The sequence below is a fragment of the Gopherus flavomarginatus genome, chromosome 17 (genome assembly GCF_025201925.1).
Source record: "Gopherus flavomarginatus isolate rGopFla2 chromosome 17, rGopFla2.mat.asm, whole genome shotgun sequence".
Lineage (NCBI taxonomy): Eukaryota > Metazoa > Chordata > Testudines > Testudinidae > Gopherus > Gopherus flavomarginatus.
The window spans coordinates 547,314-573,750 of record NC_066633.1 but is presented as its reverse complement, the minus strand read 5'-3'; the positions used below and the strand labels follow the sequence as shown (position 1 = coordinate 573,750).

Here is a 26,437-nt window from a genome sequence, read left to right as displayed (position 1 = left end):
CCTCTGGCAAGGTCTCTTCCCTCAGATCTCCGGGGCCCGGAAGGGCTGTTCACCCTGTTGGGTAGGGTTTCTCCTGCCCTTCACCTCTGTACCTGTAGGATTTTCCTTCCTGGTGCTTGTCAGCATCTGCACTGTGCAACTCTCCAGTAGTGCACTTTCCTCCCACAACTCCTATCGTGTACCCCACCCCTCCCCTTTTTCCTGTCCCCTGCTGTTCACCCCTCCCATTTGGCCCTGTTTGCCTGCGCCCTTTTCTCTAGTGCTTGTGATTTCCTTCCCCTTTTTATTTGTCTCCCTCACTGCTTTGCACCCCCTCATGTTAGTTTAATTTCTTTCCTCCCCAGTGCAGCTGGAGGAGTCAGTTCTTCTATCTTGTGCTGGAGTTTGTGTCCCTTGGTTTTTTATGTCCTTTGTTGGCGCCCCTCCCCGCCACTGCACCTCAGCTTCCAGTCTAGCGGGGAGGAGAGGCAGTCTCCTTTCCCATCCCCCCTCCCCTTCTGTTTCCCTCCCTGCATTTTTGTAATTATGTGATGATGGCCTGGCTGCTGTAATATTATTTTAGTGCACTACCCATATATATTAGGAGTTGTATATAAAATAACTCTCTCATACCTGACCTGTGAAACAAATGGATATTACTTAGTTTTTTAACACCTTAAGTACTGTTATCCACAGCTAATACTGGAAGTAAGAGTGAATGTACAGCCTCTTAAAATCTTTTTACAAATGAGTTATGTGAAAGTATTTCCCATTTTTTTTTGCTGCAGGCACTGTTTTGTAGGAAACCTTTTTTTACATAACATAGTGTTGCTTCTGCTCCTTCACGCAACACAGTCAAACTGTGGAACTTGTTGCCAAAATGTTGTGAAGGCCAAAATTATAACTGAGCTCAAGTAGAATTAAACAAGTTCATGTAGGATAGATCCATAAGTGGCTATTAAACAAGATGGTCAAGGATGCAACCCCATGCTCTGGATGTTCCTAAACTTCTGACTGCCAGAAGCTGGGACTGGATGATAGGGAATGGATCACTTGATAATTGCCCTGTTCTGTTCATACCCTCTGAAGTTTCCGGCACTGGCCACTCTCAGAAGACAGGATACTAGGCTAGATGGACCATTGGTCTGACCCAGTATGGCCAGTCTTATGGTCAGATGTTCTCAGTTGTTTTGGTGATTTTTATAGCAAGGAATCTGTTGGGAATGATTGTGACCACAGACTGGATTTTTAAACATGTTGGGAAAGAGGGGAAGTATTGTCTTTTAAAAAGAGATTACAACATCATTTTAACAAAAAGTCACTTTAATAATTCTTGACATCTTCATTCTACATCTTCGGTAACCATTGGAGGCCAAAGTTGAATCTTTTGGCCCAATTAAACATATATGTTTCCAGAACCATAGTATCCTATTGTTAGAACTTGTTTTCAACAATAATACCAGAGTTACACTTAAAAATTATTTAATCTTTTCCACTCCCAAAGAGAGAACCTTGCAAAACCCAAATTAGTTTCATGAACATAGGAGGTACATCTAAGGGCTGGTCCACACTAGGGGGGGGAAATTGATCTTAGATACGCAACTTCAGCTACGTGAATAACGTAGCTGAAGTCGAATATCTAAGATCGGATTACTCACCCGTCCAGACGGCGCGGGATCGATGTTCGCGGCTCTCCATGTTGATTCCGGAACTCCGTTGGGGTTGATGCAGTTCCGGAACTGATTTAAGCGCGCTCGGGGATCGATCTAGATTAGACGCGATATATCGATCCCCGAGCAATTGATTTTAACCCGCCGATACGGCGGGTAGTCTGGACGTACCCTAAGTGAGCTTTCACTTTGCAATGAGTTCAAGGCAAGCTTGGAATATATGCAACATTTTAAAAGTGTAAAATGTCACCCAGATTAATAGAATTTCCCAAATTAGACTCCATTTAGTACCCCTTGCTTTTGTTTTGAAGAATTGCACCTCTAGTTTGGTTGTATTCGGTGTGATGGCTCTAAACAGCTATGAGAAAAGATTAATTAATTTGGTGTTTTCAGAAACTTCTAGAACTGAACAATCTACATTCCCTCATGGCTGTGGTATCAGCATTGCAAAGTGCACCTATTTTCAGGCTGACGAAAACGTGGGCTGTAAGTTAACTTCTCTTTATTTCAAATCTTTTCCCTTCTGTTATGGTGTATAATAATCCTGTGTTTTGTTGTCTAAACGTTACTGGATTTCTGAGTGAGAGCTGGCTGAAGGAAGGAAGGTAATTTACTTTTAGAAATGATTTTGTGTGTGTGTTACCAAATTAGTCTAATTTGGTATCAACTTGAAACCATCTGTTTATGAACAAGAAATCTATATTGTTTAATGGCATTTAGTACAAACCATTGAGTTACACATTTAAAGCATAAACTTAACTTGTTTGCTTTACTGTTATTTCCTTTCCCTGATTTGTTTGTCGCATTCATCTGTTGTGCCTTGTAATAAGCTAGACTGTGAACTCTTTGAGGCAATGACTTGGTTTTTTACTATGTGCCTGTACAGCATCCAGCATGATAGAGTCCTTTATTCCTGGTTGGGGCCTCTACATATTATTGTAGTACAAATAATAATTTAATAATAAAAAGCTTTCTTAGGCAAGCAGTTCTGTCAAGCTATCAAGCAGGACTTCATTCTTTCTGGGAAGTCAGCCTTTCCCTTCAGAGAGGGTGTGTGTGTGTGTGTGTGTGTGTGTGTACACAACATATGCTATAATCCAAACTGTTTCTGGTGCTGAAAATCTTTATGAAAAGATACCTCCCCTCTAGTTCCATCTTACACACACATGACTTACTGTGATGTTTTGGGGATCACCCAGGCCAGTAAGGGCTTCTCTCACTGCCTACCCTATAACTTTTGGTGCCTTCATGGTATGCAGCTATGGCTCAGAGCTCTATCAATGGTAGCCAGCCCACAAGCATAAATGTCTGACCCTGGCTTCCATCAGCCTACTTACTCCTTGCAGGGTTGACCCCAGAGCCCTTCCAATCTTGAGTCTTCCCAAATCTGTCTAAACCAAGTTCTCAACTATCAGACACTCAGACTTTTCCCCTCTTGGATTCATCACCCTCGAAGATATGAAACCTGCCTCCACTTACCAGTTCACTTTGGCACATACACTCCACACAGTTTGCACAACAGAGACTGCTTGGGGTAAAAGTAAACAAACTGTTTTTTTTTGTGTGTTTTTGTAAACAATCACAGATTCGAAGATGGAATAGCAAGGGAAAGCAAACACATACATGTTACATAGGAAAAAACAGGAAGATGCAATATCAGCCTTTACAGTTCTACATTAGATAAATTCCCTTTTCTAAGACAAGTTACCTGTTGCCTTTTGAACAGTTTTCCAGCATACCCTCTGGCATAGAGTAGATCAAGCATTCACAGACAGTCCCCACTTTTGAGACTGTCCCTCAGTTCTGGATAAAAACTGACTCCTCAGCCAGCTCATTTAAAACTGTTGGATGCAAGTTATTGGGACCTGCTGATTTTAAAATGTTTAAATTTAGTGGCTTTTATCCAGAAACATTAGTGCAATGGAAAAAGTAGTATCACCATCTGATGAGGCTGCATCATCTGTTTTTCCCAAATACAAAACAGAAATATTTGTTGAACATTTCTGCCTCTTCTGCGTTATTATTGATAATACTACCGTTTCTATCCATTAATGGACCAATACCATAGAATCGTAGAATCATAGGACTGTAAGGGACCTCGAGAAGTCATCTAGTCTGATCCCCTGCACTCATGGCAGGACTAAGTATTATCTAGGCCACCCCTGACAGGCGTTTGTCTAACCTGCTCTTAAAAATTTCCAATGATGGAGATTCCACAACCTCCCTAGGCAATTTATTCCAGTGCTTAACCACCCTGATAGTTAAGAAGTTTCTCCTAATGTCCAACCTAAATCTCCCTTTCTGCAATTTAAGCCCATTGCTTTTTGTCCTGTCCTCAGGTTAAGAACAACATTTTTTTTCTCCCTCCTCCTTGTAACAACCTTTTATATACTTGAAAGCTGTTATGTTCCCTCCTGGTCTTCTCTTCTTCAGACTGAACAAACCCAGTTTTTTCAATCTTCCCTCATAGGTCATGTTTTCTAGACCTTTTATTATTTTTGTTGCTCTTCTCTGGACTTTCTCCAGTTCGTCCACGTCTTTCCTGGAGTGTGGCACCCAGAAATGGACACAGTACTCCATTTGAGGCATAATCGGCCCAGAGTAGAGTGGAAGAATTACTTCTCATGTCTTGCTTACAACATTCTTGCTAATACAGCCCAGAATGATGTTTGCTTTTTTTTTTCCCAACAGTGTTACATTGTTGACTCATATTTAGCTTGTGGTCCACTATGACCCCCAGATCCCTTTCTGCAGTACTCCTTCCTAGACTGTCATTTTCCCTTTTTTATGTGTGCAACTGATTGTTCCTTCCTAAGTGGAGTACTTTGCGTTTGTCCTTATTGAATTTCATCCTATTTACTTCAGACCATTTCTCCAGTTTATCCAGATCATTTTGAATTATAATCCTATCCTCCAAATCTCTTGCAACCCCTCCCAGTTTGGTATCATCCACAAACTTTACAAGTATACTCTCTATGCCATTATCTAAATCGTTGATGAAGATATTGAAGAGAACCAGACCCAAAACTGAGCCCTGTGGGACCCCACTCATTTTGCCTTTCCAGCATGACTGTGAGCCACTGGTAACTACTCTCTGGGAATGATTTTTCAACCAGTTATGCACCCACCTTATAGTAGCTCCAACTAGGTTGCATTTCCCTAGTTTGTTTATGAGAAGATCATGTGAGACAGTATCTAAAGCTTTACTAAAGTCAAGATATATGATGTCTACTGCTTCCCCTCATCCACAAGGCTTGTTACCCTCTCAAAGAAAGCTATCAGGTTGGTTTGACACGATTTGTTCTTGACAGATCCATGCTGTCTGTTACTTATCACCTTATTATCATCTAAATGCTTGCAAATTGGTTGCTTTCTTATTTGTTCCATTATCTTTCTGATATCAGAGGGGTAGCCGTGTTAGTCTGGATCTCTAAAAACAGCAGAGTCCTGTGGCACCTTATAGACTAACAGACGTATTGGAGCATGAGCTTTCGTGGGTGCTTTGAATGATTTTGTTAGTTGCTTAAAAAAAGCCTTATCCACCTCTTCTTCTTGATTAAGTGGTTTGTAGTAGACCCCTACCATGACATCACCCTTGTTTTTCACCCCTTTTATCTTTACCCAGAGTCTTTCAGCTAGTCTGTCTGCTATTCCCATCTCAACCTAGTCCAAGAATATACATTTTTAATATATAAGGCCAGTTCTGTCTTGTCTCTCCTTTATCCTTGCTATAACAGCGCATGCTCCCACCCCCCCCAAATTCCAAACCTTCTCTCAGGTCTCCATTTCAAGATTTTTTTTTGTTCCTAATATGTTTTTAAAACTTGCTATTATTGTTAAGTCTGCTGGCCACAGTTTCCTCCTTTGCTCTTCATATCTGCTATCCTATAATCATATCACATGAAATCATATAATATCATATCATATATTTTAGTTACTGTAGACATTTCAATTTACTTTTGCCAGATTTTCAAATAAAATTGATTTGTAAAGAAAATTCACATCTTTCCTCTTGGATTGAAAATCTTCCTTGTTACTGCAGAAATAAAGATAGTGGAAGCTGAAGAAATAAATGAAACCATTGCAAATTTTGGAAATATGCTTGATTGCTAAAGTCTTGTAATTATCTTTGGAAGACTTACAGCACTAGTAAGGGCAGTCCTAGCTTCTTTTTCATGCCCCCAAACAATATGCCACCACAGCTCTTGAAGGACCACCACTAGGACTCATAAGGGGAGTGCCGTTTCCATACTTACGGAACTCACCCTTCTTCTGAGACTGTGAATAAGAATCCCAAGTGTTACAGAGTGTGTGTTATGGATAACTGCCTACTAGGAATTGGACTGTGATGAAATCCTCATTTCACACAGCATACTGAAGGAATCTTGATTTATAAATCACCTTAGCTGATCCTAATATGAGAGAAGGCTGTCTTTGTATCTCATTATCCACATCACATCTCCATCATGTGATATTTCATATATGATGAGAAACACAAATCTAAATGCATTAATTCTGCATTGTCTTATAATATGTTTCTATTTCAGCATAGAAGTTCTGCTCTGACCACCACTCAGTAGATGCTTTTGGTTCATGAGATTTTTGCATTCTATCTAAATGCTATAATACAATGAAACAAAAGGTCTATACAAATTTCTAATAGACGCCTTTGGCTGGACTCCCAGACAATGCAAAATTCTGTGGGCAGACTTGTTGTTTATACTAAGGAAGATTAGTACAATACTCCAGTTTTCTTTTAAATTATAGTGGCTTCCCATTAGGGAATGAATTCATTATAGAATGTACGTAATAACTTTTGTTGGCTCTTTACTATTCAATCCCTTCAGTCCTCTTAATTTGCTGCTAGTTTATACACAACAACCAAGTCATCTCTCAGTTGAAGTGCTCACTTGACTACAAAACTGTATGGTAGAATGTTTCATATTCAATATCCTTTTAACATTTTATCCCAGTATATGTTTAAAGAGGTACATTACTTTCTCACTTTGTTCCCTAATGAAAAGTTTTATTTTCAGACTTTTTCTGTGTTCTGATGAGACTGTAGAGGTTTTAAAACTATATCTTCTTGCGATTGTGATTTATTTATTTATTTTGCATCATATTATTTGAAAATAAACATTTTAATTAGAGTGCAAAATATTGGGAGGAGGAAGAATGGGGTCATCATCAAGGTATATATCCTTTCCTGAGTTATGGTTTGTAGCTCAAGGGTCTGCTCTGTTTTGACTTTCAGAACTTGGTGCTCCTGATTGTAACTCCTCTTGTTTCTATATAGCTCTGTTCCTTTAGGAGATTTTTGGTCTGCTCCAACTTCAAATATTTATCCTGGTTCCTTTGTATCCTAGAAATGCTAACCTATACCATTGGTTATTTAAAAAAAAAATCAGAATGTCACACTACCCACATTTCAAGGCTTTCACCAGGGTGTCTTATTCTGCTTTTATTGGATGAAGTTGAGTTTCAATGGAGAATCTATCTCGGTCTTCCTACCACACAAACACACCACAGATTTGAAGGTGATACAAAATTATTCAAGATAGTTAAATCCAAAGATGACTGTGAAGAGTTACAAAAGAATCTCATAAAACTGAGTGATTGGCCAACGAAATGGCAGATGAAATTCAATGTTAAGTGTAAAATGCACATTGGAAAACATAATCCCAACTACCCACACAACGAAATGGGGTCTAGATTAGCTGGTAACACTCAAGGAAGAGACCTTGTAGTCATCCTGGATAATTCACTGAAAACATCTTGTTGGTGTGTAGCAGCAGTCAAAAACCTCCAATGACGGAGATTCCGCAACATCCCCAGGCAATTTATTCCAGTGCTTAACTACCCTGAAAGGAAGCTTCTCATAATGTCCACCCTAAGTCTTCCTTGCTGCAATTTAAGCCCATTGTTTCTTGTCCTCTCCTCAGAAGTTAACAAGAACAATTTTTTGCCCTCCTTTTAGTAACAATCTTTTATGTATTTGAAAACTGTTATGTTCCCCTCAGTCTTCTCTTCTACAGACAAACACAGTTTTTTCAATTTTTCCTCACAGGTCATGTTTTCTAGACCTTCAATCACTTTTGTTGCTCTCCTGTGGACTTTTTCCAGTTTGTCCACATTTTTCTTGAAATATGGTGTCCAAAGTTTTATATATACTCCTTGACCCTGATATAACGCTGTGCTCGGGAGCCAAAAAATCTTACTGCATTATAGGTGAAACTGAGTTATATCAAACTTGCTTTGATCCGCCGGAATGTGCAGCCTCGCACCCCCGGAGCACTGCTTTACCATGTTATATCTGAATTCATGTTATATAGAGTCGCGTTATATCAGGGTAGAGGTGTATATCAGTATATAGATCCCTGGTACTCCCACACCTTGAATACTATATGGTGTTCTGGTCACCCCATCTCAAAAAAGATGTATGTGATGCAGTGGTTCCCAAACGGGGGTTCACGAAATGTTACAGGTGGTTCTCAGGGAAAAATTCCCTGATGGCGGACAGAGCTTCCCTAGGGACCCCGGGCAGCAAGGGACCAGCAGCGAAGCAGATCAAAGCAAGCATATCTATCACACTGAGGAGATTTAAACTTCAGGATTCCTTATAAGAAATGGAAAGGGAGGTGGATATTTTTTGCTATTTTTAAAATTATTATGAAGAACAAGTTTAAGCTTTGTTGTAATGTGTGTTGTTTGCCTGGACTGCTCAAGCCCTGAATGCTTGTATAGGAGGAATTCTTTGAGTAGGCTTCTTAAATATCTTCATGCTGTTTCACATCTGATACTCCTTGATGAAACATAGGAGCCATGTCTTATAAGAGGCTTATTCAAAGTGATACAAGCTATGAAAGTGAGAAGAATGTAGCCATTTTCATAATGTAATAAAAATACTGTAATGATAAATAATAATAGTGTGTAATAAGCATGTCATAAAAACAAATTTTATATTTCCGAGATCGCTGCTTTTATAATTTATACTCAAGTAAAGGAGAAAATACCTAGAAATATTCATTTTTAGGAGGGGGTTCACAAGACTTTACATTTTATTGAAAGGGGTTCACAGGTTGTTAAAGTTTGGGAACCACTGATGTGATGAGATATTTACCCCACACCAACCCTGAAGGCATAAGGGGGCTCAGGAAGGGGCAGTTAAGTTTCACAGTTGCACCTAATGGAAGGCCCATGGTTTTATATGTATTAATTGCTGATGTAGTCTAGCAGGGCTTCAACCACTGGAGTGCGGGGGCGGAGAGGAAGATTGGGGCTACAGCTGCAGGGTGGGAGGGGGTTCAAGGCTCCAGGCAGGCAGGGGAGACTCGGGGCTTTAGCTAAGAGGGAAGTGCCAGTTTCAGCCCTGGTGCTTCCCCTGAAGCTAAAGCCCCAAGGCCCAGCATGTGCCACCCCCCCACCCCGCCCCCAGCTGAAACTGGGAACGGAACCATGGGAAACCCTGAGCTCCAGCACCCATCACAGTGCTGAAGCCTTGAATGGAGTTGCAGGGCTGAAGCTATGAGCCCCAGTGTTCCCTAGGGACAGAAGCCCTGAGCCCCACACCTGAATCCCTGCAGCCCCAACTCCTCTACCCCATGGCTGAAGTCTGTAACCTCTTGTCCAGCGTATGGGACATTTCAAAGTTACGGACAACATCTGTTCCAGAGATGTCCATAACTCTGAGGTTCTACTGTAAGTTAGTTCCATCAATGGCTGTTAGCCAAGATGGTCGGGGACACAACCCCAAGCTTTGGATGTTCCTAAACCTCTGACTGACTACCAGAAGCTGGGACTGGATGGTTTTGGATGGATCACTTGATAATTGTGCTGTTCGATTTATTCCCTCTGAAGCATCTAGTACTGGCCACTGTCAGAAGACAGGATACTGGGATAAATGGATCATTGGTCTCACACAGTATGGCCATTCTTATGTTGTTTATGTTTTCGTTGTATTATTGTACAGCTGCCAAGCAAGGAGAGCAGGAGACAGTTGCTGTATTAAAAATATTGTTTCTTCTTGGGTTCTCTACGATTCACCTTAGATTTTATTTATTTTTTTTTTTTTACTACTCCTGATAGAAGCTGTGACTCTGTTAAATATAGTTACAGATTGTGTTTTTTCCTTTTTCCTTTAATTTACAATCAGAGGTCAGGACATTAGTGAACTCCAGCAGAACATTCAAGTGAAGAAACACACAAAGCTGCTCAGGGTAAAACATTGTTGGTTTTGAGCTCCAGTACAGAATTAGGGAGCCAAGTGAAAATAGGACCAATTTGAATTAGTAGTTTAAACATGTCGTATGAAACTATGCTTAAAAACAACAAAAAAAAAAAAAACAGATTACTTACCCAAAGGACTCTGTTCCTGTGGAATAAAAGATATGGTTACGTTTTGCTGCTTTGTATGTAATTATTTTGTGTTAGATTAGTAGTTAGTGTTTTGTTCCTTCCCATATGCAAAAGTTTGGAAATGTTCAAAACACAACACCATCAGTGAAAATCACTCTGACTTCTCCTAATTATATTGTTTATACAAGAGTTAATCTAGAAAACAGAATGGGAAGAGCTGGCTGTGTATTGTACACAGTATGTATGGAAATAACACCGTGCCCAGAAATCTTTATGTATTGTCCAGAGTATTCTATCAGATCTCAAATTATTTTATTTGTGTAATGGAGTACAAACTAGACCTCAGTAGGGACCAAGATGAAATACTGTCTGTGTAGTTAAATTGGATCTGTGAACTTCATGTAGTTCTCATTTTGAAATTAATAAAGTCCTCCCTTTTACTTTAATGGGCATTGGGTTGGGCTCAGAGTGATAGATCCTATGCTGATTTCATTGAAGTCAATGGCAGAATTCCTATTAACATCAGAGGTACAAGACTGACCCTTAGCATGTTAACCATTCATCACTGGACACTTGGGTTCAAATTCTGCTTTCAGTCATCAGCAAATATTTGGTCTCAAGTGCACGTTACAAAACCCCTACACAAATTGGCACAAATCAGCATCACTGACAGTTTCTGACGAAAGAGAAAATCAAGACCATTTGTATCTGAGATGTGCTGGCAGAGATGGGCATGAGCCACTTGCAAAGTTCCTGCCCATCTAAGCCTACCAGAAGCCAATGCTATTAGCCTCTCATGTTTAAGAAATAGAAACTTGCGCAGAAAATATGAATAAAATAAGACAGTGTAAAAAGGAGTGGAAAACAAAGAATACTTCTATTAATTTTTCTTTAAAGTTTAACTTAATTTTAATTTTATTCAACTGTCAAATTGAGGATTAAATTGTCTGGACATCTAAACACATGCATTTTCCTGTGGCTGTTTGCTACTAGCCCTGTTTATACCAAAAACAAGGTGGGTGTGTGAGAGAATTGGGAGCTGCCTTGGCTTCATTAATCCTTTATATCCATTTCATGAGTCACTAAGTGTTTTTCAGTGCCGGAAAAAATATTGAAAACTCCATCCACACCTTGCCATAGGAATTAAAATGTCAGTGTTGGGTTTTACTGCTGTGCTGGGGAGTATTTTTAAAAGAATTAAGTAAGAGAAGATGTCTTGAATTGATTTAACATGGTAATTTAAGGTCACTAATATCTGCTTTCCTATCAGTGATCCAGTTTTAATGTATTCACAGGGCAGTCCCCTATAAGATTTCCTGAAGAGTGGAAGTGAAATGAGCTTAAAATGCAACATTAAACATCACTTGTGATGGCTGAGATGTATTAGCAATCTGTTCTGCATCCATGTCACTTGATACGTTTAGATTTATAAAAGTATATAATGTGGGGCCTGATGCTGCAACATTTCTGCACATTGATTTCAGTGGGACTGCTCTTGTGCATAAAATTTGCTTGCACAAATAACTGTTTACAGGATCAACTCTAAGTATGATCAAATTTTCTGCAATTAAACATGACATGATAGTGATCTGCTAATAGTTTTCTTAGTCATGCATGCCTTGACCCTCCCCAAAGAAGAGCTTTGAGTGAATATAATAGAAAAGACAAGAGGTGTAGCGTCCCTAATAATTCAGGTAGGAAATGTGGCGAGCTGTGATAGTCTGCCGCACAGTGTGACAGTTTTGAAAGCCAGCTAGGGCTCTCAAATCTTTGCAGCTCTGCACAGCCCTCTTGGGACAGCAGTCACTGTTCGATAGAGTGAAGGATTTACTTATAGCAAGACTTGACAGCACTCTCTATAGGTAAAGTTGTAAAACAGTTTCCATTATAAATCTGTTTCCACACTTGTATCTTTCCAAAACATAACTTTTAGTTAAATTTTCCAGGGTTGGTCCCTGCCAAAAGGTGATTCTCTCTCCCCCCTCCCACCGCCAAGTTTCAGCAAAATCCTGTCAGCCTTGTTTGGGTTATGGGAGTGGAAAAGAACTTCCAACTGTTTAAAATCAAATTCTAAGCATAGTTTTTAAAGCAGGGCTACAGCAAAAAGAGCTGAAGTTGAAACTGTTAGCTGGGAATGGACATACTCTTTATTGAGAGCGAATACTTTTGCATATTTCAGAAAAATACAGCTTTCACTTTTAAATGTTCATTTGAAAACTACATCGTGAGAAGCACAGTTGGAAATTTTTGTAACTGCACGGGCTCACACTGGCTGTACTGCACATGTACATGCCTCTGCTTAAATACATATTTGTTAAGGAATTTATAATATCCACTGTTACCAAGTTTATTCTCTTCCTTTTCTGTTTTTTTCCAGGGAAAATTGTAAGCAGGACGTAACTCCCCATGGGACTCGAGGTTCTCCCCATTCCCACAGTGATCATAGCTAAGGCTAAAATTTTGTCATGGATATTTTTAGTAGAAGTCAGGGACAGGTCAAAAAACCACAGAAGCTGTGACCTGTCCCTGACTTCTACTAAAAACATCCCTGACAAAATGAGAGTCCAGTATGTTGTACCCTCTGCCCCCTCCCCCCACAGCAGCTGTGAGCTGCTGGGAGGGCCCCCCCTACTGCCCTGCAGGGTTGGTGCTGGGGGGATCCCCTCCCTGCTGTGGGGGTGGGGGAGCTGCAGGTGGGGTGCCCTACCAGTGGCGGAGGCTGGGGAGCTGCAGGGGGTCCCCCAGTTGCAGTCACTGAGCAGCTCGGGGGTCCCTCTGCTGCCTTCAACAAGCGACTAGGAACTGTGAGGGGAGGGCTGGCTGCTTGCAGCAACTGAGCTGCTGCATGAGGGGAGGAGGGCTGTGGTGGTGGCTGAGGAGTTGTGTGTGGGGGGTGGACCTGAGGCCACTGAGCAGCTCTGGGGTCCCTCTGCCACTGCCATCGGTGACTGGGAGCTGCAGGGTGAGGACTCACTGCTTCTGGCGGCTGAGTCACTGCAGGGGGGACCCCTGCTGGGGGAGGCTGGGCAGCTCGGGATGTCATAGCAGTCTCTGAAAGTCACAGATTCTGTGACTTCCGCAACCTCCATGACATAATCTTAGCCTTAATCATAGCCAGTATTCTTGCAGCACCTTTTTGAGAGAGGTCTTAAAGTTTCCTTACCTTTGGCTCAGTGCTCTGATTGTTACCTCCTTCTTTGATATCTTCTGGAGGATAGAATACAGTTTCCTTTTCTCTGGCCTGGTCTATACTGCGCTTTTAAACCAAATATAGCAGCATTAAACCGATTTAACCCTGCACCCGTCCACACGATGAGGCCCTTTATATCGATATAAAGGGCTCTTTAAACCAGTTTCTGTACTCCTCCCCGACGAGAAGAATAGCGCTGAAATCGGTATTGCCATGTCGGATTAGGGTTAGTGTGGACGCAAATCGACGGTATTGGCCTCCGGGCGGTATCCCACAGTGCACCATTGTGACCACTCTGGAAAGCAGTGTGAACTTGGATGAACTGGCCAGGTAGACAGAAAAAGCCCTGTGAACTTTTGAATTTCATTTCCTGTTTGCCCAGCGTGGAGCTCTGATCAGCACTGGTGGCGATGCAGTCCCAAATCCAAAAAGAGCTCCGGCATGGACCTTACGGGAGATACTGGATCTGATCGCTGTATGGGAAGACAAATCTGTTCTATCACAGCTCCGTTACAGAGGACGAAATGCCAAAGCATTTGAAAAAAATGTCCAGGCTATGATAGACAGAGGCCACAGTACAGTGCTGTGTGACAAGCGTAATGGAAAGCCAAAGAATCAAATGGATGCTCGTGGAGGGAGGGAGGGCGTACTGAGGACTCCAGCTATCCCACAGTCCCCGCAGTCTCCGAAAAGCATTTTCATTCTTGGCTGAGCTCCCAATGCCTGTAGGGTCAAACACATTGTCCAAGGTGGTTCAGGGTCTATCTCGTCAATTTACCCCCCCTCCTGTCCCCAAGAAAGAAAAGGAGAAAAAATCGTTTCTTGACTTTTTTCAATGTCACCGTATGTTTACTGCATGCTGCTGGTAGACGCGGTGCTGCGGCACTGAACAGCAGCATCCTCTCCTCTCCCTTCCCCGGTGGCAGACGGTACACTGCAGAATGACTGATAGCCGTCCTCCTCCTCCTCATTTCGTGAGTGCTCCTGGCTGGCCTCAGGTGAGGTCGACCTGGGGCGCCTGGGTAAAAATAGAAGTGACTCCCGGTCATTCCCGGCAGATGGTACAGAACAGCTGGTAACCGTCTTCATCATAGCAACTGGGGGCTGAGCTCCGTCAGCCCACCCCCCTTTCATGTTTAAAGAAAAGATTCTGTACTGCCTGGACTATCATAGCAGTGGGATGCTGGGCTCCTCCCCCCGCACCGTTTAATGTCCTGCCTGGACTATCATAGCAACTGGAGGCTGCCTCCCCCTCATTTTATCTCAGTAAAAACTCAGTGTTTCTTATTCCTGCATTCTTTATTACTTCATCACACAAATGGGGGGACACTGCAACGGTAGCCCAGGAGGGTTGGGGGAGGAGGGAAGCAATGGGTGAGGTTGTTGCAGGGGCACTCCTAGAATGGCATGCAGCTCATCATTTCTGCGGGATCTGACACGGAGCAGCTGTGCTCTCCAGTTCTCTGGTTCTCTAGTACACTTGCCCCATATTCTGGGCAGGACTGACTCTATTTTTAGATAAAACATAAAGAAGGGAATGACTCCCTGAGTCATTCCCATTTTTGTCTTTGCGCCCCCAGCCGACCTCAGCGAAAGCCAGCCACGAGCACCCATGACAGCAGCAGACAATACAGAACGACTGATAACTGTCATCTCATTGCCAATTTACAATGGCATGGCAGACGGTACAGAATGACTGATACCCGTCTCTGCTACCTTGCAAAGGCAAATGAATGCTGCTGTGTAGCGCTGCAATACCGCCTCTGTCAGCGGCATCCAGTACACATACAGTGACAGTGACAAAAGGCAGAACAGGCTCCATGGTTGCCATGCTATGGCGTCTGCCAGGGCAATCCAGGGAAAAAGGACTCGAAATGATTGTCTGCCGTTGCTTTCACGGAGGAAGGAATGTCTGACGACATTTACCAGAATCACCCGCGACACTGTTTTTGCACCATCATGCATTGGGATCTCCACCCAGAATTCCAATGGCTGGGGGAGACTGTGGGAACTATGGGATAGCTACGGGATAGCTACCCACAGTGCAACGCTCCAGAAATCGACGCTAGCCTCGGTACATGGATGCACACCGCCGAATTATTGTGCTTTGTGTGGCCGCATGCACTCGACTTTATACAATCTCTTTTACAAAACCGGTTTATGTAAAATCGGAATAATCCCGTAGTGTAGGCATACCCTCTGGAGTACCGATCCATGTTTGTTTACTCTTTAACAGCCGCTAAATCCAATCCAGGTTCCTTGTATAAAGCAAAGTTTATTTAGAATAAATAAACTTGCTAACAAAAAGTTAAGCGTAATATGACTATCAATCTAGTTACAGAGGCAGTGCAGCAAGTTTAGCTAACTAGATTTGGCTTACTCACAACCTATTCTTTAAGCAAGATGAACATTTTACAGGACAAACTTCTGCTACAGTATTTTTTCCTTTTCTCTCATTTATAATAGTAATGCTTGAGAATCTCACTAGTGAGATTATGTTCACCGAATATTTGTAGTAACGAATAAAAATTAATTCTTTTTAAAAACATAAAAATGCTAATTTTATTGTTTATTTCCTTCCCAGCTGCTAGTGATGTATGCTGACCATAGCCTGTTTTAGCAACAATTGTTCCCCATTGTCTTTAGCTAGCAGCCTGAAAGATGAAAATAGATCTTGGAGCACTCTAATTCTTTATTGTAAAGAAGAACACATTTTCTTTATATTTATGGCTGTCTTTTTCTTTAATATAAAATTCTTCATGTGGTATCATTTCAAAGTAAAATTATGCAAGGTGGAAGATGGTAGTTGAATAAAATGTTAGAAAAACAGTTCTTCTTTGAGTGCTTGCATATGTCCATTCTGCTTTAGGTGTCTGTGCCCCAGTGTACTGAAACCAGAGAACTTTTCCCCGGAGTGGTGCACATTAGGGTGGTACATGTGCCCTCTGCATGTTCGTACTGCTAGCTGAGAGCATAAAGGACAGCACTTCTCCAACCCCCCTCAGTTCCTCCTGCTCCCTGTGGTCAGTAGTTGTAGCAAGCATGCAGGTTTCTCACACTTTCCCTTTGTACCTTAGAAAACTCTTCTCAATGTTTTTGATGTAAATATTTAGTAAATTTTTTTTTCTAGATAAAGTACTTGTTATAAGATTCCATTCAGCTTATTATTATTTGTTTCTATTGAGCTTTGGTTTGGTACTAAGGTTTGCCAAGTCTCCTGGCTTCAAGTGTTGTTCTGGATGCAATAAGTCAGTGCCAGTCAGCAGTCGCCACTGCAGATGTTTGAAGTTTCTGGGTAAGGGACCTATTAGGAAGTATTCAATGCAACTCACTGGTGCTGGCTGTTGTTGAGACAAATACTAATGAGAACTAGATATTAGTCAGAGGTCCTGATCCTGTATCTTGCAAAATTGGAACCAAAAGTAGCATCAAAAAAGGCGTCATATAAAAAATGGAAACTAGGTCAGATCACGAAGGATGAATATAGGCAAATAACACAGGAATGCAGAGGCAAGATTAGAAAAGCAAAGGCACAAAATGAACTCAAACTAGCTATGGGAATAAAGGGAAACAAGAAGACTTTTTATCAATACATTAGAAGCAAGAGGAAGACTAAGGACAGGGTAGGCCCACTGCTCAATGAGGAGGGGGAAACAGTAACGGGAGACTTGGAAATGGCAGAGATGCTTAATGACTTCTTTGTTTCGGTCTTCACTGAGAAGTCTGAAGGAATGTCTAGTATAGTGAATGCTTACGGGAAGAGGGTAGGTTTAGAAGAGAAAATAAGGAAAGAGCAAGTAAAACATCACTTAGAAAAGTTAGATGCCTGCAAGTCACCAGGGCCTGATGAAATGCATCCTAGAATACTCAAGGAGTTAATGGAAGAGGTATCTGAGCCTCTAGCTATTATCTTTGGGAAATCATGGGAGACGGGGGAGATTCCAGAAGACTGGAAGGGGGCAAATATAGTGCCCATCTATAAAAAGGGAAATAAAAACAACCCAGGAAACTACAGACCAGTTAGTTTAACTTCTGTGCCAGGGAAGATAATGGAGCAGGTAATCAAAGAAATCATCTGCAAACACTTGGAAGGTGGTAAGGTGATAGGGAATAGCCAGCATGGATTTGTAAAGAACAAATCGTGTCAAACTAATCTGATAGCGTTCTTTGATAGGATAACGAGCCTTGTGGATAAGGGAGAAGCGGTGGATGTGATATACCTAGACTTTAGTAAGGCATTTGATACGGTCTCTCATGATATTCCTATAGATAAGCTAGGAAAGTACAATTTAGATGGAGCTACTATAAGGTGGGTGCATAACTGGCTGGATAACCATACTCAAAGAGTAGTTGTTAATGGCGCCCAATCCTGCTGGAAAGGTATAACAAGTGGGGTTCCGCAGGGTTCTGTTTTGGGACCGGTTCTGTTCAATATCTTCATCAACGATTTAGATGTTGGCATATAAAGTACGCTTATTAAGTTTGTGGACGATACCAAACTGGGAGGGATTGCAACTGCTTCGGAGGACAGGGTCAAAATTCAAAATGATCTGGACAAGTTGGAGAAATGGTCTGAGGTAAACAGGATGAAGTTCAATAAAGATAAATGCAAAGTGCTCCACTTAGGAAGGAACAATCAGTTTCACACATACAGAATGGGAAGAGACTGTCTAGGAAGGAGTATGGCAGAAAGAGATCTAGGGGTCGTAGTGGACCACAAGCTTAATATGAGTCAACAGTGTGATACTGTTGCAAAAAAAGCAAACATGATTCTGGGATGCATTAACAGGTGTGTTGTAAACAAGACACGAGAAGTCATTCTTCCGCTTTACTCTGCGCTGGTTAGACCTCAACTGGAGTATTGTGTCCAGTTCTGGGCACCGCATTTCAAGAAAGATGTGGAGAAATTGGAGAGGGTCCAGAGAAGAGCAACAAGAATGATTAAAGGTCTTGAGAACATGACCTATGAAGGAAGGCTGAAGGAATTGGGTTTGTTTAGTTTGGAAAAGAGAAGACTGAGAGGGGACATGATAGCAGTTTTCAGGTATCTAAAAGGGTGTCATCAGGAGGAGGGAGAAAACTTGTTCACCTTAGCCTCCAATGATAGAACAAGAAACAATGGGCTTAAACTGCAGCAAGGGAGATTTAGGTTGGACATTAGGAAAAAGTTCCTAACTGTCAGGGTAGTTAAACACTGGAATAGATTGCCTAGGGAAGTTGTGGAATCTCCATCTCTGGAGATATTTAAGAGTAGGTTAGATAAATGTCTATTAGGGATGGTCTAGACAGTATTTGGTCCTGCCATGAGGGCAGGGGACTGGACTCGATGACCTCTCGAGGTCCCTTCCAGTCCTAGAGTCTATGAGTCTATCTGAATTTAGTCAGCTCAGGTTAGGAAGAATTTTCCCCCAATAATATGGAATTGCAAAAACCGGTGCAATGTGAGATTTATATCTTTCTCCAGTATTGTCTACACCTCTAAGAGAGGAGTCTATATTGGATGGGCAAGTTTTTTGTTCTTTCATGTAATTACACCTCTACCCTGATATAACGCTGTCCTCAGGAGCCAAAATAATCTTACCGAGTTATAGGTGAAACTGCATTATATTGAACTTTGCTTTGATCCACCGGAGCGCGCAGCCCCCCCCCCCCCTCGGAGCGCTGCTTTACTGCGTTATATCCAAATTCGTGTTATATCAGGTCGCGTTATATCGGGGTAGAGTTGTAACTATATTTGAAAACAGAATATATTATTAAAATGCACCCTGATTGAGCATATGTTTCAGTAGGAGGGTGGTGAAGCACTGGAATGGGTTACCTAGGGAAGTGGTGGAATCTCCTTCCTTAGAGGTTTTTAAGGTTAGGCTTGACAAAGCCCTGGTTGGAATGATTTAGTTGGGGATTGGTCCTGCTTTGAGCAGGGGGTTGGACTAGATGACATCTGAGGTCCCTTCCAACCCTGATATTCAATGATTTTATGATATGTTATTCTGAACACTCCTGTACTAGGTAAAAGCTGCAATAACACTCGTCTGTAGCCACAGTGTTACAGGTTTTGAGACCCAGCCCAACAGCAATCACTTTTTCTGGTGTTTGCATTACTGTTCTTCCACTGAGTCATCTAGAGTTCTTAGTAACTCCTGTAATCATAAGCTTTGCTGTCTTCACCAAGCTCTGATTGGCTGAGTTCTCAGGCTGTGAATGAGTAAGATGCAGCTCTGCCTGCCAAGAATGGTGGTTTTCTTTGACTGAAAGAAAACTGCTTAGCATGCTTAGTAATTGCTACGCCCTATTTTTACATGTTTAGCTAGAAATGTCCACAAATTCCCTATTTCTGCTCTCTGCAGAAACACAATTGAGTCACATAAATCCAATTGTCTCCCTCTCCCCTGCTACTATCCCTTTCTTAGGGCTTCAACTACTGCAATATAAAGCCCCAGTGGGTATTTCTACAGAGCCAGGGATGGGAGCTGCAACTGCTCGACACAGATAGGAGGCAACCCCGGCTGAGTAAGGGCTGGTGTGGGTGATGGCTCGATGCCTCCTCACTTCCCAAGCCTGCAGTAACTGGACTGGTTAGTAGTACTGGCTGGACAATGTCAGGTCCCCGCTTCAACTGGACTTTCTGGTAGAAAACTGGACATTTGACCACTCTAAGTGTGACTCAGACGTCAATATGTGAGCTTGTACTTTCCTTTTAGCAGTCCTAAATATGTACTGAGGGTATGTCTACACTACAGAATTAGGTTGATTTTATAAAAGTATTTTTAGAAATCTATTTTATACAGTCGATTGCGTATGTTCACACTAAGCACATTAAGTCGGCAGAGTGCGTCCTCACTACCATGCCTAGCATCGACTTACGGAGCGATGCACTGTGGGTAGCTATCCCACAGTTCCCGCAGTCTCTGCCCCCATTGGAATTCTGGGTGAAGCTCCCAGTGCCTGATAGGACAAAATACATTGTCACGGGTGGTTTGGGGTACATTTCATCAGTTGTCTCTCCCTCGGTGAAAGCAACGGCAGACAGTCGTTTTGCACCAGACACCAGGGCAATTAGAATAGCACAGCAAGTGTGCTGCGCATCAGAGAGGCTTTGAAAACCAGTTTCATGACTGGCCAGTTCTCCTTGATGCAAACCCACCCTGTGTTGATTTTAATTCCCTGTAAGCCAACCACCTTCCCCCCTTTGAAATAAAGTAACTATTATTTTGAAACCATGCATTCTTTCTTTATTAATTAAAAAAAATGAGATAACAGATAAAGTAGCCCTGGTGGAGTGGGGGAGGAGGGAAGGACAAGGCCACATGGCTTATTGTAGCCACAGTAAAAATCAAATTGTTTGAATGACAGCCTTCTGTAGCTTTGGCCATCCTCTGCAATGGAGTGGTTGGGTGCCTGGAGGGCCCCACTCTCCCCCCTCCGCGTTCTTGGGCGTCTGGGTGAGGAGGCTATGGAACATGGGGATGAGGGTAGGCGGTTATACAGTGGATGCAGCGGGGGTCTGTGCCCTTGTTGGCTTTCCTGCAGCTCCAACAGACGTTTCATCATCATAGCCATTTGCTCTCCCAGCAAACGCTTCATCATGTCCTTTCCTGGCCTCTTCCATGCATTAAGCTGTGTCCTATCAGTGCGGGAGGACTGCATGAGCTTGGAAAACATGTAATCGCGAGTGTGTTTTTTTTCGCCTTCGAATCTGCGATAACCTCAGGGACAGAGATGGTAGGGGAAGCGTAGAAACATTCTACGCTCAACGATTCTGGGGAGACTGCATGGTCACCTGTGCTGTTGAGTTTGCCACACTGACCAAACAGGAAATTAAATTCAAAAGTTCCTGGATCTTTTCCTGTGTACCTGGCTAGTGCATCGGAATTCAAAGTGCTGTCCAGAGTGGTCACAATGGAGCACTCTGGGATAGCTCCTGGAGGCCAATACTGTCAATTTGCATCCTCACTACCCCAAATTTGACCCAGCAAAGTCGATTTTAGCGCTACTCCCCTTGCCGGGGAGGAGTACAGAAGTCGATTTTAAGAGCCCTTTAGGTGGATGGAACTGGGTTGATTGTGTGGATGCATTTTAAATTGACCTAACACGGCTAAATTTGACCTAACCCCATACTGTAGACCAGGCCTGAATTTCTTTGTTTTGTGCTAGTAAAGGCTAAAACTCTGAGGGTTGAAAAACGCATCCTTAACTAATGAATTGGTCACTAAAGGGCATGGAAGGAAAAGCCAAACCAGTTTGATAACAGCTATCAAAATAACTTTACTGGACTGTGGTTCTTGAGTTGAATTTTGATAATCAGTTACATTCCATTCTTATGACATACACATTGGAAAGAGTTATGCTTCCAAACATAATAACATCTGGAGTCCAGTGAATCATTGCCTCAATTAAAATAAATCATTGCCTATTTTGTACTTTGAACACTTTATTTTTCATGTAATTTACTACTACATATGGTAAACAAATGTATCTAACGTGTTAAATATATTTTTTTAAATTAAAGATCAATTTAAAAATTACAGATTATTTAAATAATCGGAGAGAGGTTGTCATATAATACAGGGGAAAACAGCACATTGAGACAGTACAAGTGCAAGAATTTTTGCATTCCTTCTATTGTCAGGGGGTCTAAACATTTCTCCCAAGATGGAGCGCTTTACTCCATCACTTCTGCTTTAACCAGTCCTATCTCTTCCCCAGTCCTGTCTCCTTGTCCAGTTCCATTCTCCTTGCCTACCCAGTCCTAGTCTCCACTACAAAAGTTTCTCATCCTAGTCTCTGCTCAGCTAGTTGTAATCTTCCCCTCCTCGTCTGATCCTGTCCCTTTCCTCCTCCTGACTTCCAGTCCCAGTTTCCCTCCCTGGAGTTTTCATCCAATCTCAGTCTCTCCCCTCCCCACCCTTTGCCTGGATCCTTGTCCCAGGCTCTGCCCTCCCCTCCCTACCCATCCAGACCCAACCTCTCTTCCTCCTCACCCCATCTCCCAGTCTTCTTGCCCAGACAGTACCAGCCTCCCCTCAAGCATGGCTCTGAGGCTTCTGGCCCAACCAGCCCCTATCCCACCAGACTCCTCCTCCCACCAGGCTTCCTCCTCCGTGTTGCCTGGATGCCAGCAGCAGGCCATAACTGAGAGCACAGGAGAGAGAGGCTGCCTTCTCACTTCAGGAGCCCTGCCCCACTCTGGCCTGGAACAGCTAGGAGCAGCCATTACACGCCAAGTCCTGTTGAGCACTGTAGCCCTGGAATTGAACATGTTCAGTCACTCTGTGAGGACAGCGCCTTTGTAGTCTCGACACTTTCACAGGCCTTGGGTGGCAGGCCAGTCCTTGCCCACAGACAATCTGCCAACCTGAAACATATTCTCACCAGTAACTGAACACCGCACCATAATAACTTTAGCTCAGGAACCAATCCATGCAACAAACCTCGATGCCAACTCTGCCCACATATCTACACCAGCGACACCATCACAGGACCTAACCAGATCAGCCACACCATCACTGGTTCATTCACCTGCACATCCACCAATGTAATATATGCCATCATATGCCAGCAATGCCCCTCCGCTATGTACATCGGCCAAACTGGACAGTCTCTACGAAAAAGGATAAATGGACACAAATCAGACATTAGGAATGGCAATATACAAAAACCTGTAGGAGAACGCTTCAACCTCCCTGGCCACACTATAGCAGACCTTAAGGTGGCCATCCTGCAGCAAAAAAACTTCAGGACCAGACTTCAAAGAGAAACTGCTGAGCTTCAGTTCATCTGCAAATTTGACACCATCAGCTCAGGATTAAACAAAGACTGTGAATGGCTTGCCAACTACAGAACCAGTTTCTCCTCTCTTGGTTTTCACACCTCAACTGCTAGAACAGGGCCTCATCCTCCCTGATTGAACTGACCTCGTTATCTCTAGCTTGCTTGCTAGCATATATATACGTGCCCCTGGAAATTTCCACTACATGCATCTGAGGAAGTGGGTATTCACCCACGAAAGCTCATGCTCCAAAACATCTGTTAGTCTATAAGGTGCCACAGGATTCTTTGCTGCTTTTACAGATCCAGACTAACACGGCTACCCCTCTGATACTTTGTAGTCTCGGTGGCACTAGGAGCTGTGAGGGGATGGAGCTTGCTTACTTGCTCTGTGGGGATCTTTCATGCACAGTCTGGTCTGCTCTAGGAGCTGTAAGAGGATAAAGCATGTTCAGTGAGAGTGGAATCTTCAGAGATGTTAGCTGTTTAGCTCTAGCAAATCTCTATTGAGCATGTGCAAACTACAATTTTTCCGTTAGGTGATTGTGCACATACACATTCACTGGAGGTGTATGTGTGCCCAGATCACTTGAGTCCTAGCTCCAAAGTATGAGGGTACTAGAGCATTTCAAACAAACGTTCACCAACATTTTTTAACATGGGCACAATAATGTATTTTCCCTTAATTCATTCTCAGAAATGGCTGAACTGCTTTTGTTGAAATTTTCTTGTCTATTAATTCAGCCCAAGGCAGACACATCCAGTTTGAAAAATGTAACCTTAAAGACTTAAAATTTGGCAAGTTTATAAGAAACTGAAAAAAAAGATCTTATAATGGAAAGTGTTTGGCAGCCTTAATAATAGGCAGTACTAGCAGCCCCACCCATAATGCACTTATTTTTTAACTGGGGAATATTTGCACAGAATATTTAGACATAACCCTTTTTTCTTTTGATCAAAGAAATGTAAGCTTTTAACATACGAATCAAAACTAGGGCTGTCAATCGCAGCTAACTCATGCGATTAATTCAAAATATTAATCGTGATTGAAAAAATTAATAGTGATTCATCACAGTTTTAATCGCACTGTTAAACAATAGAATACCAATTGAAATTTATTAAATATTTTGGATTTTTTCTACATTTTCAAATATACTGATTTCAATTACAACACAGAATACAAAGTGTACAGTGCTTACTTTATATTTTTATTACAAATATATGCACTGTAAAAATGATAAACAAAAGAAATAGTATTTTTCAATTCAGCTCATACAAGTACCGTAGTGCAATCTCTTCACTGTGAAAGCACAACTTACAAATGTAGATTTTACATAACTGCACTGAAAAACAAAACAGTGTAAAACATCAGAACCTACAAGTCCACTTGGTTCTACTTGTTGTTCAGTCAATCACTAAGAGAAGCAAGTTTGTTTACATTTATGGGAGATAATGCTGCCTGCTTCTTATTTACAATGTCACCTGAAAGTGAGAACAGGCATTCTTTTTTGAGTGCTTGCTCATATCAATTCCAGTTAAGTGTACACGTACCGCGTGCACGGCCATCGGAAAATTTTACCCTAGCAACACCTGGTGGGTCGGCTGTGGAGCTCCCTGGAGTGGTGCCTTCATGGCGCTAATCTGTACCCCAGCCAACCCAGCACCTCCTCAGTTCCTTCTTACCATGAGTGATGGTCACTGGAATTATGGAGTCCTGCTTCACTTGTTCTCCACTCTCCCTAGCGTATACCTAATAGTTAATAGTTGTTGATAGTTATAGTTGTTAGTCAGTTATAGTTGGTTCTACTTAGTGTTAGTGGGGTTGGGGGGTTTCCCCCTCCTCCTCGATTTTTTCTCTCGGGCTCATGCCCAAAGCTCCAGGATTCAAGCCCTGCTCTAAGCCTACGCCAATGGGCGACCCCCATGACTCTTGCCTGAAGTGCCTGGGGGAGGCTCATCAAGCAGAGAAGTGCAGGATCTGTAAAGGATTTAGTCCTCAGACTAAAAAAGACTTTCGTTTAAAGCAGTTCCTCATGGCGATGGCTTTTAACCCTCAGCCTCCTGTGGCGCGCCAAGAACCAGCACCGAGCACCTCGATGCACAGCACCCTGGCAAACTCCCGCGTCTATCACCCCGACGGCAAAGTGAGTGGAGTGGAAATACTTTGTCCCCTCAAAGGGGTATGGTTATTTGTTCACACATCCACAGCCCTGTTCACTTGTGGTTCCGTCCGTGAATGAAAAGGAGTGGCATGGCCAGCAGGCCCCAGCACCCAAATCAAAGGATGCCAAGCATGTTGATTTGTTTGGATGCAAAGTTTACTGTATGGGGGGACTTAAGCTCAGGATTGCTAATCAGCAGGCGCTCCTGAGTCATTACAATTTTAACTCCTGGAACTCCGTGCTGAAGTTTAAGGACCTGGTACCTCTTGAGTCCAGGGAGAAATTTGGGGCTTTGGTTGATGAGGGCAAAACAGTGGCAGGCCTCACTTGACACTGCAGACTTGCCCGCATGCACTTTGTCCTCAGGAATTGTGATGAGGCGTATCTCCTGGCTGCAAGCCTCTGACCCACCCCCAGAGCTTCAACAGACACTGCAGGACTTCCCCTTTGATGGAGGGGGTTGTTCTCGGATAAGACTGACTCAAGGCTTCATAGCCTTAAGGATTCAAGGGCGACAATGAAGTCCCTAGGCATGCACACACCAGCTACCCAGAGGAAACCCTTCAAGCCTCAGCAGCCACAACAGCGCTCGTATCCTCTTTGGCTGAGGCAGGATTTCTATAGGTGGCGGGGGCATAATGACAGGAGGAAGTCCTCCAGCCCCCCCGTCAGGACAAGGCCAGGGCCCAACCAAGCCTTTGTTAGGCTCAAAACAAGCCTTTTGAAGGGACGCCCGAGGACAGCGTACCAGACCTCGTTCAGGATTCTACCCCAACTTTCTTGAATTATTTATTCCATTTCCACCGTGTTTGGTCACAGATAACCATGGACCGCTGGGTCCTCTGCATGGTGGAAGTGGGATACTCTCTCCAATTTTCTTCCTCCCCACTCTCCTTCCCCGTGCCTCTTCAGGAACCTTTCTCAAGCAACTCCTTATTCAGGAGGTTCAGGCATTCCTCGCCATGGAGGAGATCGAGGAGGTTCCGAAGGAACTGAGAAGCAGGGGGTTTTACTCCCGATATTTCCTAATCTCCAAGGCAAAGGGCGGGCTTCAGCCCATTCTGGATCCGTGCGGACTCAAGAAGTTCATTGTAAAGTTGAAGTTCCACATAGTCTCCTTGGGCATCATCATACCTTCCCTGGATCCTGGAGACTGGTACGCTGCCCTTGACATGAAGGATGTGTATTTGCACATAGCAATTCATCCAGCGCACAGATGCTTCCTCTGCTTTGCGGTCAACTGCGAACACTATCAGTTCACGGACCTTCCCTCCGGACTTTCCACGGCCCCCCGAGTGTTCACCAAATGTATG

At 42.9% G+C, this 26,437-nt stretch overlaps 1 protein-coding gene across 1 annotated transcript in view; it reads left to right on the top strand.

Annotated features, from left to right (window-relative positions):
• Nucleotides 1-26,437, top strand: part of RALGPS1 (Ral GEF with PH domain and SH3 binding motif 1) — a 356,681-nt gene that overhangs the window by 88,943 nt on the left and 241,301 nt on the right. The window contains exon 9 of the mRNA XM_050926720.1: nucleotides 2,043-2,135. Within this exon, the coding sequence (XP_050782677.1) occupies nucleotides 2,043-2,135 (93 nt within the window). The remainder of the gene's footprint in view (nucleotides 1-2,042; nucleotides 2,136-26,437) is intronic.